Source organism: Microcaecilia unicolor, chromosome 1 (assembly GCF_901765095.1).
Source record: "Microcaecilia unicolor chromosome 1, aMicUni1.1, whole genome shotgun sequence".
In the NCBI taxonomy this organism is placed as follows: Eukaryota; Metazoa; Chordata; class Amphibia; order Gymnophiona; family Siphonopidae; genus Microcaecilia; species Microcaecilia unicolor.
Genome location: NC_044031.1, coordinates 93,652,074 through 93,671,839, shown reverse-complemented (window position 1 = coordinate 93,671,839; position 19,766 = coordinate 93,652,074). Strand labels below are relative to the sequence as shown.

The 19,766-nt window shown below is 40.4% G+C and overlaps 1 protein-coding gene across 3 annotated transcripts in view; it reads right to left on the bottom strand.

Moving 5' to 3' along the window:
* The window catches only part of PARD3 (par-3 family cell polarity regulator), a 1,299,417-nt gene that overhangs the window by 667,354 nt on the left and 612,297 nt on the right, over window positions 1–19,766 (bottom strand). For all 3 annotated transcript variants that reach the window (XM_030199049.1, XM_030199057.1, XM_030199066.1), the window contains exons 10-11: window positions 17,866–18,005; window positions 15,278–15,406 (exon numbers count right to left, since the gene is read on the bottom strand). In XM_030199049.1, the coding sequence (XP_030054909.1) occupies window positions 15,278–15,406; window positions 17,866–18,005 (269 nt within the window). The remainder of the gene's footprint in view (window positions 1–15,277; window positions 15,407–17,865; window positions 18,006–19,766) is intronic.

Genomic DNA, 19,766 nt, shown 5'->3' with positions numbered 1-19,766 from the left:
TCGTCAATAAACCTAACCCAATTGGAGATCTTACCTATCCAACTGCAGGGATAAATGTAGCGCTGTTCGAAATCTGCTACAAAAAGATTGACTATACTAGATGCTGCTGCAGTGTCCATAGCCACTCCTGGTTTCTGCAAGTAAAACTTGTTGTCAAAAGAGAAATAATTTTTCATCAAAATCAAAGTTGTTATATTAATCAAAAAATGATTACTCTGTGATCTGTTGATCTATTTATTAAGCATTGTTGAACTAAATGAATTGCTGCTGTTTGCGGGATACTCGTATAGTGAGCTTTGATATCTAAGGTTACTAATAGTCAATTTGTGGGAAGATCACATATAGATTGAATCTTAACCAAAAAATCAGTAGTGTCCCGTATATACGACTGTATTTGGAGTACCAAAGGTTTGAGAAAATGGTCCAAAAATTTGGACAAAGGTTCCAGAACAGTGCCTCTAAGGGTGACGACCGGTCTCCCTGGAGGCCTGTGTAAGGTTTTATGTATTTTAGGGACTATATACAATTTTGGAATACTAGGATTTTTTACTTTCAAAAATCTTTCTTTGGTTTTAGTTAGTTGGCCCTGAGCAAACGCCTATACTGAGTTCTCCATGAACTCTCACAAAAATTATTTTGATCTTGGGTATTATCACATTTGTTATTCTGGTGGGGTCCTCTGCAGACAATACCAAATTTTCATAGTTCCGAGATTGACTCCGCTTTTCTACAGTTAATAAAGCTAAGGCATGAATTGTTCCTGTGCATGCCCTGATTCATTTGTGCTATCAAAGCAATAAGAGGAGGTGAGAAGGTTCTTACGTTAAGAACAAAGTTGGAAGTATGACACTGTGTAACACAGTTAATTAGGACAGTGTTTTCCCAACCAGTGTGTCAAGGTGCACTAACATGCTTTCAGACCTGATCCAAGGTGACAATGAAAAAAAAAAGTCACTACTGCCTGATCATCAAACTCAGACCAGCATATGGGATATGCTCTCAGCACCAAGGGACACTAGCGGCAGTTCTGAAACATTCAAGGGCTCCTTTCAGAGCAAATGTGCAGTCACACATGCCTGTCTCCTTTCCTGATACTGCATGAGCACCAGATATATGAAAATGCATAGGCAGCATATATGGCATAGCCGACAAGCCTAGTTTTGTACCTCTTCTCCTTCCTGAGCTGCCTCCTTTGAGTCCTTCCTCTTTTAACTGGTATGGTTTTCAGTGTTGGTCTACCTTTTTTTTCAGCCATACAAGTCCTCTCCCATGCTCATACTGCCACAAAGTATATTTAAAAATGTAGATGTACTTTGCGCTTAAAAAGTCTAAGAAGCACTGGCTTATGAGGAAAGAATCGGTTGCCAGGCTTCTCTCAATTGACTTACATATCTCTCTAATGACAATCTAGCAGAGGATTAAAAAAATATATATGTTTCAGCAATGGAAACAAATTCCTAATCCCAAACATGTCAATTAGATTATAATTACTGGATTAGCACATTTCACTAACGTGAGGTCATATCATATCAACAGTTTATCCCTTTAAAATGTGCACAGTTCAATTCTGTATTGATTTATATTCATAGATTTAAATAGCTCAGCTGTCAAAAAAATAAATGAACAGCTTAACATCAAATAAATAAATAAAATATCACTTAATGTTAAAGAAATCCTTCCTCTGCATGTGGTGAAACCTATTGCTTCTGTTTTAGAGCATGAACCCCTTGTTTTATATATGTAGCTGCTGTAGCACCTAAGGGCAAAACAAAGTTAGGGAGAACTGAGAACATTTTGGGATGAAAAATTCTGCCTTCATTCTGGGAAAGGAGGTTCAATTAGAAAAAAACCCCAAGATTTATGATATGAAAAATCTTGTACACAAGTAGAAAAACATATGTGACCTCGGTGAAAGTACGCCATTTACAGAACTAGAATTGATAGGCAAGTATGACCTGATGCACTGCAAAATGGTGTGGCCACAGGTTTCATAAAAATGTACTAGTGTACAGTTAAACAAAAGAGCCCTTTTACGAAGGCACAGTAGAGCTACTGCAAGGGTAGCGTGCGGCAAAACTGTACCACAGGCAGGCACTACTGGCTTTTGCTGCGTGCCGTTTCCTGCACGTTTCAATGTTTATTTTCTAGTGCGGGGGCAGGCAGTAAGTGCGCCCATCGGTAATTAAGTAGTGCGTGCAATATGCCATGCGCTGCCGGATTACCGCATGAGTAGCCCGTGAGCCCTTACCGCCTACTAAATGGGTGGGGGTAAGGGCTCAGGCGCTATGGCCACGTGCTAATTTGGAAATTAGTGTGTAGCCATTAATGGTAGAATTCGGCCATTTTAGAGCCATGCTAAAAAGTGGTTGGAGCACATGGGAAACCCATGCGCTAAAACTACCACTGGCCACTTTTTAGCACAGCTTAGTAAATGGACCTCAAAATATCATGCAAAGACTAAGACTGATAAGCCAATGAAACAAAACTAATGTATCACTCTCTAGATTCAGCTATATAAAAGAGCACTAAAACGTCATTTTAACAAAGATCCAAAGATGATAATGTATGGCATATTTTCCTAATACTGTAAAATGAAATTCCTCTCTGCATTCCTAAAACTCTTTTCGACTACCTGAAGTAGTTAAAAGAGCCGTGTATAATGAGAACTTAACTGCAGACTACAAAGATATTTACAGCATAGGTTAAGCTAGCTGTTCTGTACTAGCTTCAAACATAGAATACAATAAAGCATTTATTTAGTATATTCTAAAAATATTCTTCCTGATAGCCTACATACACGTACTGTATATTTTACCCTGCTCACAAGTAATGGTTAATGAAAGAAAGTCAGAGCAATTTCTTCTCTACTGGGGCACACGACAGGGGTGTCCGCTTTCCCCAATGTTGTTTGTAGTGGCCAAAGTACCACTGGACCTGTGTATAATGAGCAGAGGTTTTTTTGAGGAGGTACTTGGGGGTACTGAGTACCGGCACCTTTTCCATTGTCTGCCAAAAATGACCCGTAGAACCCAAGTTTTAATGATAGAGCTCAGGTTCTACACACCAATTCTGTCTTGTCGTAGATTCTGTGGCTGGTTGCGGGGGGCCCGGCTATTATGGGGTGGGACCCTCAGTGATCACCTCACTCCTGAAGGGTGGCCTAGCATTTGAGTACCGGCACCTTTTTTGCTAGAAAAAACACACTGATAATGAGGAATGGAAACATCAAGCCAGTGTAGGTTGGCAGGTATAGTCATAAAAGTATGCTACATGTTGATGATATTTTAGTGGTGGTTCAACAGCCAGAAAAAAAAAAGTTTCTCCCTGAATTAATGCAAGAATTTGTGGATTACTCCAGTTTTGAAAAGTTGAATATTGGGAAAACAGACACCTTGGGGATTGGGTTAGGGAAAGCAATGTGCCAGAGAGACTTCTCATTTACTTGGGTAGACCAGGGGCTAAGATACCTAGAGGTCACATTATCATTGGAATTGAAGGAGTTGTATATACTTATTTTATTTTATTTATTTGCATTTGTATCCCACATTTTCCCACCTATTTGCGGGCTCAGTGTGGCTTACAATACATTGTAAATAATGGAAATACAGTTTGTTACATTACCCACCCTTAGAAATGTGTGTTGACCATGACTTGATGGTGGCAGGTGGCTGCCTATGAAATGATCCTCCTCCCAAAGATCATATTTTTATTCACATCGTTGTCAGTTCACATCTCCATGTGGTCCTAAGCCACATCGATTACTGTAGTGGATTATTCGCTGGCTGTACACTCTATATTCTGAGGAAGCTCCAGACGGTTCAAAACACCGAGGCCAGGCTAATCTTTGGAAAAACTCGCTTCGACAGTGCGCAGCCTCTCCGTGAGAGTCTTCACTGGCTGCCCATTAAAGACCGTATTGAATTCAAAATCTGCACCTTAACACATAAAATTATTTAAGGAGAAGCACCAGTTTACATGTGTGATTTGATAGATTTATCTCCCAGAAATTCATTGGTGTCATCTCGTACTTATCTTATTCTGCACTATCCTTCCTGCAGGAATCTAAAGTACAAGTCAATCTATGCTTCATCCTTTTCATACATCAGCCCGCAATCCTGGAATGCCTTGCCAAGACAACTGAGAGAGAAATCGGATCACCTGACATTTAAGAAATTACTAAAAACTTATTTGTTTAGTAAAGCCTATCCCAAAGCCCCCAGTGCTCTTTAAACCCCTATTTCCATTTGTCAGATTTCCCGCTTTTTTGCCTTTGTCTGCTTTCCTTTTGTTGCTCCTGATTGCCCATCCGTATTCTCTTATTTAGCTGCTTACGTTCTGTATTTGTTACTTTCTATTTTGCTATTATATCCTGTTGTATTATGTAATTTTATTGTAACTTTGTTAGCCACATTGAGCCCGCACATGCTGGGAAAATGTGGAATACAAGTGAACCAAATAAATAAATCTGGCACACTGGCAGCAGGCATCGCAACATTATATCTTGGGCGAGGAATGAACAATAAGCCAGTGGAGATGGGGGGGGGGGGGGGGGCGCTAAACCTAAACCTATCACTCATAACATGCTTTTATATACAGCAGCAGTGTTGAAGGAAGTGAAGTATCACTGAATGCCCCAAGGAAAGCTGTAGGTCAAAGTTGAGAAGGCATTCTTGACACCTTATATTTTAAAGATGATAAAACAAGAGAGGGAGGAAAAGGGGGTGGGGCACCTCTGCTGAAAATCTGGAAGGTTTGCAAAAAGGTAGGGATAGAAGAAATTCTATTCCTGGCAGTGCAGCTGAAGGATTTTACTTCTTTTTCACAAGTGGCTTGACCGGATATTAGACAGGTGGGGTGGGGGCATAGCTAATTTTGTTCTTGATTTGGGTTGGGGAGCAGTATCAAAGGTAAACTACAGAAAAGGTGTGAGGGTTGTTTGCTCTTCTTTCCTTCATTCAGTTGAGGTATTTTATTAGGAGATTAGGTTGAAGAATCTTCGAAGACCAGAGAATTCATTAGAAATGGTTTTATTTAAAGAGCTGAGGTTAAGAAATTATTATCTAACATTTACAAGGCTCTAGGGCTTATGGAAGAAAGACTGGATAGAATCCATGAAAAACACTGGGATGCTGCCTGGGATGCCCTGATATCTCTAGGGAATAGAGGCAGATTTATGAGTATGTGCATACTTATTCTTGGGCTACTAAATAAAGGCAACTGCAGTTCAGAACTGTAAATCAACTGTATCCTAAGCAGAGAAAGATTGTTTTTGTATGAGATATTTAGATACAGATCTATGTTAGAGGGAGTGCAGGGAAAGTGCTCTTTTGATCAGATGTGGTGGCAGTGTAAGATTTTTAAGTGCTTCTGTCTAGAAGTCGGGCAGGATAGTAAAATAATGGTGCCAGGGCCCTGGGAATTGGACCCTAAGTGGTGTTTGTTGGGACTGGGAGCCTATGAAGGGATGGATACAGGGAACTGATCTTAAAATTAATGTTAGCAGAGCCATTAGTCATCACTGTTTGTTGGAAGCAGAAGACTAGTCCTTTGAAGACCGGGTCACAACAGGAATGTGGGTTGATGTGAGACAATTTAGAGCTGGGGAAGAGTGGAAGTTTGAGAAAAAGATCTAGATGGTTTGTGAAAAATATCTTGAAGCTTGGAGAACAGACAACTGAGAAGACATATGATAGAGGTATATAAAATACTAAGTGGAGTGGAATGGGTAGAGGTGAATCGCTTGTTTACTCTTTTCAAAAATACTAGGACTAGGGGAAAGCTACTAAGTAATAAATTTAAAACAAACAAACCGGAGACAATATTTCTTCATTCAACATGTAATTAAGCTCTGGAATTCATTGCCAGAGATAATTTGCCACCTATCTCCAGAAAAGGTCACTGCTTTTCTGTCTTTCAAGAGCCAGAAAAATATGGTTAACATTAGCCAGGAGACTGTTCTTCCATAGTTTTCCAACCTTAGCATTAATTAAGTTCCCTCCTGCTCTTCCTTCAAACTTGTCAGTAAGGAGAAAAAATTATTAGCATATGCTGAAAATATTGAATCACTTCCTCTCCTGTAAGTCATACTTTCCATCTTCCAAATCTCATTTTAAAATTCACTTTTTAATCCCTTGATTTTAAAACAATTTGCCACTACCCAAATCACAGGGTTTAATAACTTGTCAAATTCATTGTGCTTCCTCTCAATTTTCTCTCTTGCTGGGATATGATGCAGTATTTCAATGAAATGTTCATGGAGAACTATTTCAGAACATTTGCAAGAAAGATGTTATGTGCATGACTTGAGGTAAACAGGATAATGACAATCAGACACAAAAAGGAAACAGACTAAGCTCAGATGTGGCTAGGAGCTTTGTTGTTCTAGCACATTTTCCCATTTAGGTTTTTCTCTTCTGAAAGGCCGCCGGCTGGACAATTATATATTTTCTGTATTTGAATCATCAATGGGGGATCACTCTCTCAGGATGGGTAGCTCAATGTTTATGTTTATATTTATTATCCTTTGTTACACTGCCTTTCGACTGAAATATATCAAAGAATTTAGAGTAAAATCATAAAAGGAAAAGGATTTCCATTGCAATGACAGACAACAAAAGAGAAAGAAAAACTTAACCACAGAAACTATGAGTCTGCAGGCACACGCAAGCAAGCCCTCCTCACACAGCTGCTAATGCCACAGAAAGGCTGAAGTGAGTCCTTCTAAGTTCAGCTCTAAGACATGAGGGCAGTCAATTTCACAAAAAAAGATGCAATTAAAAAAGAGAGCACTTTGTCTGGTAAACTCACATATACTGGCCTCTACACCCCTGATTTGGGCTAGCAACAGTGTCTGGATTTAAATTTCTTTTGGTTACAGTCTTTTTGTACTGAATCTTTCAAAAACAGTAGCTTCCTGGTTCCTACTAGACTGAAGTATCGTGCAGCACACCTTCTTTCTACTTCTATTACACTAGTAGATTCTTTTAAGCACTGGGGTGTAAGCATTGATTCCCAACTCTCTTTTTTGCCCTGTCATTAAAAAAAAAAAAAATGTCAGGATGTTACGAAGAAAACACAAGATATTAGGAAGACCTTTTTGAGCATGAGAAAAGAGACCCAGGAATTGGGTGCCTCTTTCTTTTTGAATTATCCAAGTAAATGTGTTGTGAAATATGAAGGTTTAAAATATATATTTTTTCAGCCAGAACAGTTAAGAGTATTTATTGACTCAAGGAACTTATACATTTCTACGTTCTAGCCAATGGTGTAAATTATAAGAATTTAAGGAAGAAAATGCGTGCGAAGTCTGTTCCATACTATTTAGTTCAACTTATATTTTCCCCAATATTCTTAATAATGCCCCCCTTTCCATTTTGTGATTTAAAAAAGGCATTAATGTATCTTCTTAAGAATGTATTTATGGGATGATGTAATTCCATTACTGTTTTTTGTCTGATTTTCTGAAGCAAGATTGTCTTGTATTGTAAAGTTTTTGAAATTATAAATAATAATAAAAAAATGCTCTCAGAGTCTACGACAATTCCATGCACTCCACAACTACCTAGACAATGCATCACAACATTCTCTATTGTATTCATCCCCACCTTGACTTTTGCAATATTGTTTATGCCAGTATTCATTGTCCAATCAGAGGCCTCTCAGAAAGGCAGGTTCCTGGAATAGCCTAGTTGTCAGTTCAGTGCACTGTACAGAAGGTGACCCAGGCCCATGATCCACTCTATTACACTTGTGGTGGAAAGTGTCAGCCCCCCTCCAAAAAAAAAAAAAATCCAAAACCTACCGTACCTACATATAGGTGACACCTGCAGCCATAAGGGCTATTGTAGTGGTGTATAGTTGGGTACAGTAGGTTTTTCGTGGGTTTTGAAGGGCTCACCATACAATATAATGGGGTAATAGTGGGATGTGTACCTATGACTTTTTATGTGAAGTACACTGCAGTGGCCCATGCAGTGGCCCTGAGTGGCCAATCTACTAGGAAAGCTGGCTCTTCCTTTGTCCCAATGGCTTGATTTTCTGCATTTTTCACTTAGACTTTTTTTTTTTTTTTAAATGCTCCAAAAAGATAGACTTACTAAGCACAACATCACCACCTAGGAAATTGCCATTTTCAAAGAAAAAAAGATTAATGTTTTTATGTTTTGAAAATGGTCATTTTCACTAGTTGATTTTTGGACGTTTTCAGCAAAACATCCAAAGTTGGATTTAGACGTCATATCAAAAAATGCCCCTACATGTGAGAATTTGAAAAAGATGACTATTTTATAAAGGCATAAAGCTTCTATAAAATAGACTCCCAGATACAGGCCCAATAAAATACAAAGATGCCAATTAACATTTTCATCTGCTCTGACACAGGTGCAAATGTGTGTACTATACACCTCTATGTGCAAATTTTTAGAAATATGCAGGTACTGGCATGGCTTGAGAAGGTCTCTCTGCTCGATGAATACCCTTGCAAGACTTGCATTTCTTTCAGCAGCTACCCTGTGATGTGCCTTCATCCATATTTACTGAGCTAAATGGCTTGTTTTCCATTTTTATTTGGCAACAGATAATGCCCAGGATTTGTAATGGGCAGGATTTCACTGCCTAAGCAGGTGATGAAGTTGCCTTGCCCAACCTCCAGATGTATTATTAGTCATAAATGGATAATGCTGGGTGCTCAAGTACCCTGGCTGTTCCTGGAGGTGATGCAGGCTGAAAGCATGGGGTAATATAAGTTGCTGTTACTTCCAGCTTCTTCCCCGTTGCTTCACAAGGCCTGTAGAGATAGCCTTCTCCCATCACATAAAGTAGAGGGTGGCCTGGAAATGTATGTGTACTCCTTAGACTATGCTGTCTTCTCTGGCTCCCACCAGTGATAAGCCCAGGAGTATTCAACTTCAAATGGTATGTCCTTGTTATATCAGGGTTTCCTTGCAGATAGGTTAGGGGATGGTCCAGCATCAACTGTTACTGCATCCTGGAATGAAGATTTGGGTACATAAGTACATAAATAATGCCACACTGGGAAAAGACCAAGGGTCCATCGAGCCCAGCATCCTATCCACGACAGCGGCCAATCCAGGCCAAGGGTACCTGGCGAGCTTCCCAAGTAACCTAGAAATCACTGGGGATAATTTGAGAGTGGGAGACTCGCCCAGAGGTGGTTGTGACCCAGTCGGTGGGAGTAGGGTGTTAGTGTACAGCATGAGTGGCAGGTGCAGGCAGACCTGAGCTGTGCTGGGGATAGACCTTCAAGTGGCTGCAGGGTAACCCTAGGTGGGTGGCTACATGTTTCGTGACACAAATGTCAATAAAATGAAATTAAATTCTGCATTGTTCATTTTTTAAAATGTAGTCAAACAGGACGTTCCTTCACTGGTTGATGTCTATTACACTGTCAAACACCCCATAGATGATCATGCTTACAGTATAGGGCATAAGCACATAAGTAATGCCACACTAGGAAAAGACAAAGGGTCCATTGAGCCCAGCATCCTATCCACGACAGCGGCCAATCCAGGCCAAGGGCAAGCTTCCCAAACGTACAAACATTCAATACATGTAAGCCGCATTGAGCCTGCCATGAGTGGGAAAGCGCGGGGTACAAATATAACAAAAACAAAAAAAAATTCCTGGAATTGTGGATTTTTCCCAAGTCCATTTAGTAGCGGTTTATGGACGTCCTTTAGGAAACCGTCTAACCCCTTTTTAAACTCTACCACCTTCACCATGTTCTCCGGCAACGAATTCCAGAATTTAATTACGCGTTGGATGAAGAAAACCTTTCTCCGATTTATTTTAAATTTACTACACTGAAGTATTCATATGACTCCCAGAGACTATGTTGGCATATGGAAATCAGCTTTTGGGATCTCAGTCTATTGGTAGGGTGGCATTGCTGATTAAACTTTTCCAAAGAATTTAAAGAATGCCCATTTCCTTTCCACACTTTGTGGATAGGGCTTCCCCACTCTTTTGGCAGGATTCTGGGGGTAGGGGAATATATGTACATGTGGTAGGAATGCAGGTTTGTAGAACAATTTTGGAACCAGATAGAAGGGGAGATATCCCATATGCTGTAGGTTTCTATCAGGGTATCTTAGGTTGTGAAAGAGTTCAGATGTTCCTTTAACTCACTGGTGCCTTGTGACTTAGCTACTTCTCACAGCACAATCTACTGTAACTACCCTTTTGGAAGGGGACCCCATAACAGTCCCATTGGCTATATCACTCACCTTTCCCAAGCTTAACACACTGCCCTCATGGAGCATCTTGACCATACAGTTAAAGGATGGACTGCTAGGTTTGAGCAGATTTGGGTCCTTATTCGAAACTTTATAACATCTCGTAATCAGAGAGAGTTATATGGCAAGACTCCAACAAAAGTGTTTTACAACCGCTCTGTGATGTGCATCTCTCTTTTATAACATGCTGCAATGTCATTGATTCTATTAAAAAAAGGGGAAGGGGTTAAAAATTCAGCTGCATTATAACTCTGCTCTGCCCATTTAACATTCTCAGGAACAGCCGTGCAAAAATGTATATAAAGCTAAGGGTAATTTTATGACAGAGTGCCAAGGCTGTCAAAGCACACAGGTGCCTATGTTGCATCTTCTCCAAGGAGGGTGGAATGGCTTTCCCTGATTTAAAATGGTTATACCCCTTACAAGTGAATGGGGAGGTGCTCTCACTGCTTGCTTTTGGTCATGTGCTTCTTTTAAAACAGGAGCGTTCAGGCACCATTTTATTATTGAAGGTATGAAAATAATTTTGTTTGCAGAAAGCTGTTGGTTGATATTGTTTCATTTGGATTTTTGCACAGGAAATGGACTAAAACTAGCTGTTTATAAGATTCTCTCTCTCTGAAGCGGTTTTTGGATGAAACATGATATCATGTCAGAGGAATGGAATATCTGTATTTAATTTGCTGATTTCAGAGAAATGTCTACATCAAGAATTTGAAGAATATCAACTGAAGCATTTTTCCTAGTTTTCAAAGTTTTTTTCATTTATATATGCATAAAAGTTTTTTTAATGAACAATTTAAAAAATAAATGGACATTTATAAATATTGGACTAAAGAGACTAATGATTATATTGCAAAAGTCAATGAGTTTTTGGTGATCAAAATTTGTCTATTTATAATGGTCCACTAATTCATGAGATTTAGTATTAAAAACTGGCTATCTGGTATGGTGATTTACATTGTAAATACAATATATGCACCTATGTGCCTTTATAAAATTACCAAAGTGAAAGCAGAGACACACATTTACACCAGCTCTGAGGCTATTCTAATTACAGGCATGTATGTGCTGGTACAAATAGATCTGAATATTGTATGAAATATAGGAATAAGTGCCTATCCCATTCCGCTCCATGTATGTTATACCCCTGGAATGCATAGGTATATATTTTTTAAGTAGGCAGTATTTTATTTTTTATTTTTGTTACATTTGTACCCCGCGCTTTCCCACTCATGGCAGGCTCAATGCGGCTTACATGGGGCAATGGAGGGTTAAGTGACTTGCCCAGAGTCACAAGGAGCTGCCTGTGCCTGAAGTGGGAATCGAATTCAGTTCCTCAGTTCCCCAGGACCAAAGTCCACCACCCTAACCACTAGGCCACTCCTCCACTTTTCTGCATCTGTTTTCCACATGTGTATTCATAGAAGTGCTGAACAACATGCTAAAATCCCTTATAAATCTATTTTTTATAGTAAGAGATTTGATCAGCTTTGATGATTGAAAGACGGGATATTGGAGACTGCTATGACATGTATATACAAATAACACAAAAAAAATATGTGTATGGTATATGTAGACAAAGCGTACAGTGGGGGAAATAAGTATTTGATCCCTTGCTGATTTTGTAAGTTTGCCCACTGACAAAGACATGAGCAGCCCATAATTGAAGGGTAGGTTATTGGTAACAGTGAGAGATAGCACATCACAAATTAAATCCGGAAAATCACATTGTGGAAAGTATATGAATTTATTTGCATTCTGCAGAGGGAAATAAGTATTTGATCCCTCTGGCAAACAAGACCTAATACTTGGTGGCAAAACCCTTGTTGGCAAGCACAGCGGTCAGACGTCTTCTGTAGTTGATGATGAGGTTTGCACACATGTCAGGAGGAATTTTGGTCCACTCCTCTTTGCAGATCATCTCTAAATCATTAAGAGTTCTGGGCTGTCGCTTGGCAACTCGCAGCTTCAGCTCCCTCCATAAGTTTTCAATGGGATTAAGGTCTGGTGACTGGCTAGGCCACTCCATGACCCTAATGTGCTTCTTCCTGAGCCACTCCTTTGTTGCCTTGGCTGTATGTTTTGGGTCATTGTTGTGCTGGAAGACCCAGCCACGACCCATTTTTAAGGCCCTGGCGGAGGGAAGGAGGTTGTCACTCAGAATTGTACGGTACATGGCCCCATCCATTCTCCCATTGATGCGGTGAAGTAGGCCTGTGCCTTTAGCAGAGAAACACCCCCAAAACATAACATTTCCACCTCCATGCTTGACAGTGGGGACGGTGTTCTTTGGGTCATAGGCAGCATTTCTCTTCCTCCAAACACGGCGAGTTGAGTTCATGCCAAAGAGCTCAATTTTTGTCTCATCTGACCACAGCACCTTTTCCCAATCACTCTCGGCATCATCCAGGTGTTCACTGGCAAGCTTCAGACGGGCCGTCACATGTGCCTTCCGGAGCAAGGGGACCTTGCGGGCACTGCAGGATTGCAATCCGTTATGTCGTAATGTGTTACCAATGGTTTTCGTGGTGACAGTGGTCCCAGCTGCCTTGAGATCATTGACAAGTTCCCCCCTTGTAGTTGTAGGCTGATTTCTAACCTTCCTCATGATCAAGGATACCCCACGAGGTGAGATTTTGCGTGGAGCCCCAGATCTTTGTCGATTGACAGTCATTTTGTACTTCTTCCATTTTCTTACTATGGCACCAACAGTTGTCTCCTTCTCGCCCAGCGTCTTACTGATGGTTTTGTAGCCCATTCCAGCCTTGTGCAGGTGTATGATCTTGTCCCTGACATCCTTAGACAGCTCCTTGCTCTTGGCCATTTTGTAGAGGTTAGAGTCTGACTGATTCACTGAGTCTGTGGACAGGTGTCTTTCATACAGGTGACCATTGCCGACAGCTGTCTGTCATGCAGGTAACGAGTTGATTTGGAGCATCTACCTGGTCTGTAGGGGCCAGATCTCTTACTGGTTGGTGGGGGATCAAATACTTATTTCCCTCTGCAGAATGCAAATAAATTCATATACTTTCCACAATGTGATTTTCCGGATTTAATTTGTGATGTGCTATCTCTCACTGTTACCAATAACCTACCCTTCAATTATGGGCTGCTCATGTCTTTGTCAGTGGGCAAACTTACAAAATCAGCAAGGGATCAAATACTTATTTCCCCCACTGTATATCAAAGATCCTGACAGACTGATGAGCTAACAAGTGTTTTTGCTTAGTATCCTGGTTAAGTATGCCACCTATGACCTCCTTGAGATAGTATTGCCTGTACGTGCAAACCACAGCTTGCACTGGAGTGGATGACCCAAGTTATCTATTCCTACAATGGAATCTTCTGCCAGCTGAGCTTCAACAGTCTCAATCTTTGTGCAATTAATACAATGTTACATAGAACACGGAGAACAGACTTCAGACGTCCAGGTTGAAACATGCTCAGTTCCAGCGGTATTTTATGAAAGTCTGTACTGAACACAGAGTCTTTTATAAAATACATGTAAGGACAAGCAGAAGTTCATGTGTATTTTCAGGATGCAAAATGGGAGTAGCCATTTAACAAATGTACAGGTCAAAAAAATAAGTGCCATGAATCCAGCAGATTTCATATTGAAGTGGTGATTTTCCAACTACCACTTATAAGTGGCACAACTTCCATAGCTGTACCATTTTACAAACCTAGGGGTCTGTTTACTAAGTCAAGCTAGCGGCTTCCGTGCGGCATTGCTGACAAAGCCCATTCAAAAAGAACTGAAGGAACAATATCTCTACAATTGCAAGTGCTAAAATGCGTTGAATCTAAGAGACTGATAAAAGAATGTTTGAATTTGAATTTAAGAGATTGGATATAAGATAAAAGTCAGACTGTTGGACTGTTTTCATGGAGATTTTTTCTGACCTATGATGGTGAAAATTATGAGTTGAAGTGTTTCAAGTGGTCGCTATGCATTGATCACTTCTTCACTGAGGTCTTTTTCTCCATGATAAAATGTGGTTCCTTTAGCTTTTTTCAGCTGCATACAGATTAGATTTTGTTGAGACTTTGGGACTATAAACACTTAAACATGAGCTGCTATGTTCTCAACTTTTAGCAACCACAAATCCTCTGTTCCTTTTCCATGCCACCTTAAAAAGCTATAACTGCTGCCCTGTCCCAGGACGGCATGGCAAGCTTCCACTTCTCATTCCATAAGAACATCTTCCTGACAGTCTTCCCAGTACTACCTCCCTCAGAACCAATCACAAATGGACAGAAGTTCTCAAATTGATCTTGGACAATAAAGTACTATTATACAACTGAAAGAGCCTTTCTATACTTCAGTACTAAAAGCTGTGCTGCTTTATGGTATAAAATACTGGGTGTCAAAGAAAAGATGATAAACTCTACAAGATTCACATGTTCAAACAATGAGAAGAGTAAGGACCAAATATGAAATGAACACATTGGAGACAGGTGCAGGTGACTATATCAGAGAAATTTATGGAAATGTGGCCAACAGGTGTTGGACACAAAAAGAATGATTGATTAAATAAATACATAGAGGATATAATTAACAGACTGAAGAGACTTCAGAGAAGAGATTTCAGGTAACAGTACAAATGTACATTAGGAAGTGATAAACCACAGCTCCAGAGCCCTGTGTGGCTTCTTAGGGTCTTGACTGTGATTCTTTACAGAAATTTTAAAAATGTTAAAAATGGCACAACTAAGAAAAAAGAGCATAATTGTAATTTGATGGCTATATTACTATAGCTTCTCAATGTGGTTACATAATTATAGTTTGAATTGAAGGATAACATAAAAATTTTAAACTGTCTGCTTACAAGTTACTATACTTTGATCCAAACCCAGAAGTAAAGAAATGATCCAAACCCAGAAGTAAAGAAATGATAAACAGAGTATAAAGTCGAATCAGGACAACGAAAACATTTCATGCAGATAGATGCCCCTCTGACCAGCTAGATATTTGTTAACATTCCTCTGCTATTCTACTTGGTTGCTTGTATTTTACATACCATTTCTCTTGGCTGGAAGATATCTTCTTGGCGAATAATCAGAAGACTCACTGTTCCTCCAGTCTTAGTGCTTCTCAGAAGAGACACTACTTCTTCTTGGGTTTTTCCTACTAAGTCTACTCCATTTACCTAGGACAAAAAAAAAAAATTATTAAAAAGTTCTATGATTTAAAAATAAAAACATAAGTAAGAAAATATTAGCACATATATAATACTGAGCAATATTGTTAGAAACTTAATATCAGTTCAATTTATTTTCCTTGACATACCACTTGTCTAAAGAAAAAAAAGTATACAATTAGAAACCTGACAATGAAGGCAGTAATAAGTAAAGGGAAAAAGAGAAGTCAAACATGAGATCATGAGAGACAAACTGGGATAGCAGGGAAAAAAACGTTCTTGTAGGAAACCCAGAATTCTGAATAGTATTAAATTTTAACTGCCAGACCCTCGACCATTCTTCTAACGTTCGGAAATCCCTTCTCATCGTTTCTACTCCCTCCAGGGTATCCACTCTATTGGCTATTTTCGTGTCATCCCCAAAAAGGCACACCTTTCCTTATAACCCTTCAGAAATATCTCCCACAAACATATTAAACAGAATAGGCCCAGCACCGACCCCTGAGGAACTCCACTGCTCACCTTCCTTTCCTCCAAGTGGATTCCATTTACCAACACCCTCTGCCACCTGTCGGTCAACCAGTTTCTTATCCAGCTCACCACTTTCGGTCCTAAGTTCAACCCTTTCAGCTTATTCATGAGTCTTCTGTGGGGGACCGTATCAAAGGCTTTGCTGAAGTCCAAGTAGATTACATCTAGCGCACGTCCCTCTTCCAGTTCTTTGGTCACCCAGTCAAAAAAGTCAATAAGATTCGTTTGGCAGGATTTTCCTTTGGTAAAGCCATGTTGCCTCAGGTCCTGTAACCCGTCGGTTTCTAGGAAGTTAACTATCCTTTCTTTCAGCAGCAACTCCATTATTTTTCCTACCACCGATGTGAGACTTACCGGTCTGTAGTTTCCCACTTCTTCCCTGTCTCCACTGTTGTGAAGAGGGATCACAGCCGCTCGTCTCCAATCTCACGGAACCTCTCCCAACTCTAAAGATCTATTAAATAAATCTTTTAAGAGGTCCCGCCAGGACCTCTCTTAGTTCCTTCAGTATCCTGGGATGTATCCCATCTGGCCCCGTAGCTTTGTTCACCTTCACATTCTCCAGCTGTTTATAAACTCTTTCTTCCGTAAATGGCGCAGTATCCATTCCATTCCCAGACGTTCCCTCGGTAGCCAACCGCGGTCCTTCTCCAGGATTTATCCTCCGTGAACACTGAAGAGAAATAATTGTTTAGCACGTTCACTTTATCTTCATCACTCTCCACATAGCCATTCTCATTATCTATCTTTCAATCTTGCAAAATCAGTATGTCTGAAATCCAGTATTTTTTTTGTGCATCCGCACTTCGCCTTTGCCCTTATATCAAACCATATGGTGTGATGATCACTATTACAAAGGTAGGCACCCACCCGGATATCGGAAACACTACCTCCATTAGTGAGCACTAGATCCAGCATCGACCCTTCCCTCGTGGGTTCTGTCACCATTTGTCTGAGCAAGGCACTTCAACAGGCATCCACAATCTCCCTACTTCTTTCCGATTCCGCAGACGGGACTTCCAATCCACGTCAGACAAACTGAAATCTCCCAACAGTAGCACATCCCCTTTCATACCAATCTTTTGAATATCTTCTATCAGATCCTTGTCTAACTTCTCTGTTTGCGCAGGAGGTCTGTAGATAACCACCATGTGGATACAGGTTCCATCTTCTCTTTCCAGGACGATCCATAAAGCTTCTTCTTTTCCCCATGCATGAAAGCTCTTTTTCCCATAAGTTGCTTTAGACAACACCTTAGAAAATCATGGGGGCGGGCAACAAGAATTATCTAATAATCAATTATTATTAACAATTATAAGATATGCAAGAATTTGTTAGATATTTCACCAGATGATTATCATTAGTGGATAACAATAAGTTGCTAGAGAATGTGATAAAAGCAGTTAGCTTAGCAGGGTTTAAAAAAGGTTTGTATAATTTCTTAAAAGTCCATAAGCCATAATTAAGATGGACTTGGGAAAATCCACTGCTTATTTCTAGGAAAAGCAGCATAAAATCTGTTTTAGTCTTTGGGATCTTACCAGGTACTTGTGACTTGGACTGGCCACTATTAGAAACAGGATATTGGGCTTGATGGACCTTTTGTCTGTCCCAGTATGGTAACACTTATGTTCTTAATTACTTGAATTTGTTACAAATGGAAGGATCAGTTCAATCCTAATCCTATTTATATTCCTCATGATAAAAAAATCTGTCATTACTGTATAAACGTAGGTAAACAAAAGGAACCCTAATTCCTCATTTGCCAGAAAATCAACCACAATCCTTGTACAAAACTGATTTGTTTGCCTCCTTACAGTAGCTATGGAAACCTATGGTACTGCAAATGAACTAGCTGATGAAAAAGGAAGTGTAATATTTTGACAATCTGAACTGTATCTAGTAAAAATAGTATACAATTCTGTTTAATAATTTACCTCTAAAAGTCGATCTCCTGCTTTCAGCCTGCCATCTTGAATTGCTGCTCCTCGTGGAAGAATGTTCTTCACATAGAGTGCAACAGAACCACCAATAGGTACATCTCTAGAAGTGATGCTAAAGCCCAGGCCTTCTGTCCCTGTATGTGAGTGTACATATGCATACAAACAAATAAATATTGCAGTATATATTTCAAGTTTTTCTTTCAATAATGCAATACTAGTGTGTAAAATGTAAACCAATACTGTAACTGTTAACCAGAACGTAATTTGTAAGCCACTTTGAACTGAAACTTGTTTTTGGCTATCAGTGGGATACAAGAATGCATGCATGCATAAATAAATAAATAAAAAGGAGATGTTTTAAGGGTCACTAGAGAGATGGTTCAATATGGTTATCATTAGAAGTGAAGGAATCTTGTTTAAAGATTTTCAGAAATGACCTAGCAGCATAACTGTTAACTGGGTCCAGTAAGAGTAGTCTAAGATTCACTAAAGAGTTAGTCCAGAAATAGCATAGCCAAAAAGAAAACTTTGAACTTGAAGACAGATCTCCCTGTTTGCCCTAGTTGGGTCCAGGGGCGTAGCTAGACATCAACAGGAGGGGGGGGTCCAGAGCCCGATGTGAGGGGGCACATTTTAGCCACCCCCCCCGGCGCCGCTGACCCCCACCTGCCGCCAACTTTCACCGCCACAACCCTCTCTCGACCCCCCCTTCCCGCTGCCAATCCTCCCCCATCGCCATCACGTACCTTTGCTGGCGGGGGACCCCAACCCCCGGCAGCCAAAGGTCTTTCAGCCGCCCAGCATTGCTGACCCCGCCACCGCCACCCTCTCAACCCCCCTTCCCGCCACCAACCCTCTCCCGCCGCGTACCTTTGCTGGCAGGGACCCCAACTCCCGCCAGCCGAAGTCCTCTTCTCAGCCACGCAGCATTGCTTGCTGAATGATCTGATCAAGTTTGAATCTGTTTCTGTGCATGCGTCTGATGTCTTGCACGTACAACGTGCAGGATGTCAGACGCACGCACAGAAACTTGATCAGATCATTCAGCAAGCAACGCTGCACGGCCGAGAAGAGGACTTCGGCTGGCGGGGGTTGGGGTCCCCCGCCAGCAAAGGTATGCGACGGCGGTGGGTTGGCAGCGGGAAGGGGGGGTCGAGAGGGTTGGAGCAGGGGGTCCAGGGCCAAATCTACGGGGGCCCCATGATAGCTACGCCCCTGGTTGGGTCTACTTTGCCCTTGAAGACAGATCTCCCCATAGTTAGTTCTGACTTTTACAGCTACGATCAAGAGATGACAATAGTTGTAGAGCTACTCAGTCTGCACAAATCTAAAATATTAAATTATAAAAAGATGGCATGGCTTTCTTTCAACATAAACACAACAATGTAAAACATCACCATTACTACTCTAATACAACCAAATTATTTTGGGTAATGTCTCCACATAGGTTAATTTTGAGTATACCATATGAAATGAATGAACAACACCCCTATGTCATAAGGTATAATACGTACAGGCAAAGTATCAAGATGTACTTGGAAATTCTTTTTAATCAGGATGATGTCACCTAACAGCTGAGACATTTTCTGTATTCTTTCATCACATTTTCTTATTCTCCGACTGCATTTGTTGGTAATTGAGGATACTTTTTCCACATATACCCCCGGATTCTATGTAGTGCGACTTAGGTTGCACATGCAAATCCAGTCATATTCTGGATTTGCGTACACAACTTAATTAGCTCAACAAGTCAATGAGCGCCAATAATTGCAGTTAACAAGCAATTACTAACTGGAATTAAGTAGAATTTACGCACACTACTGTCTAAGCATATTCTATAAAGTGATGTGCATAAATTCTAAGACTTGGATCTGAAAAAGGGGTGTGTCCATGGG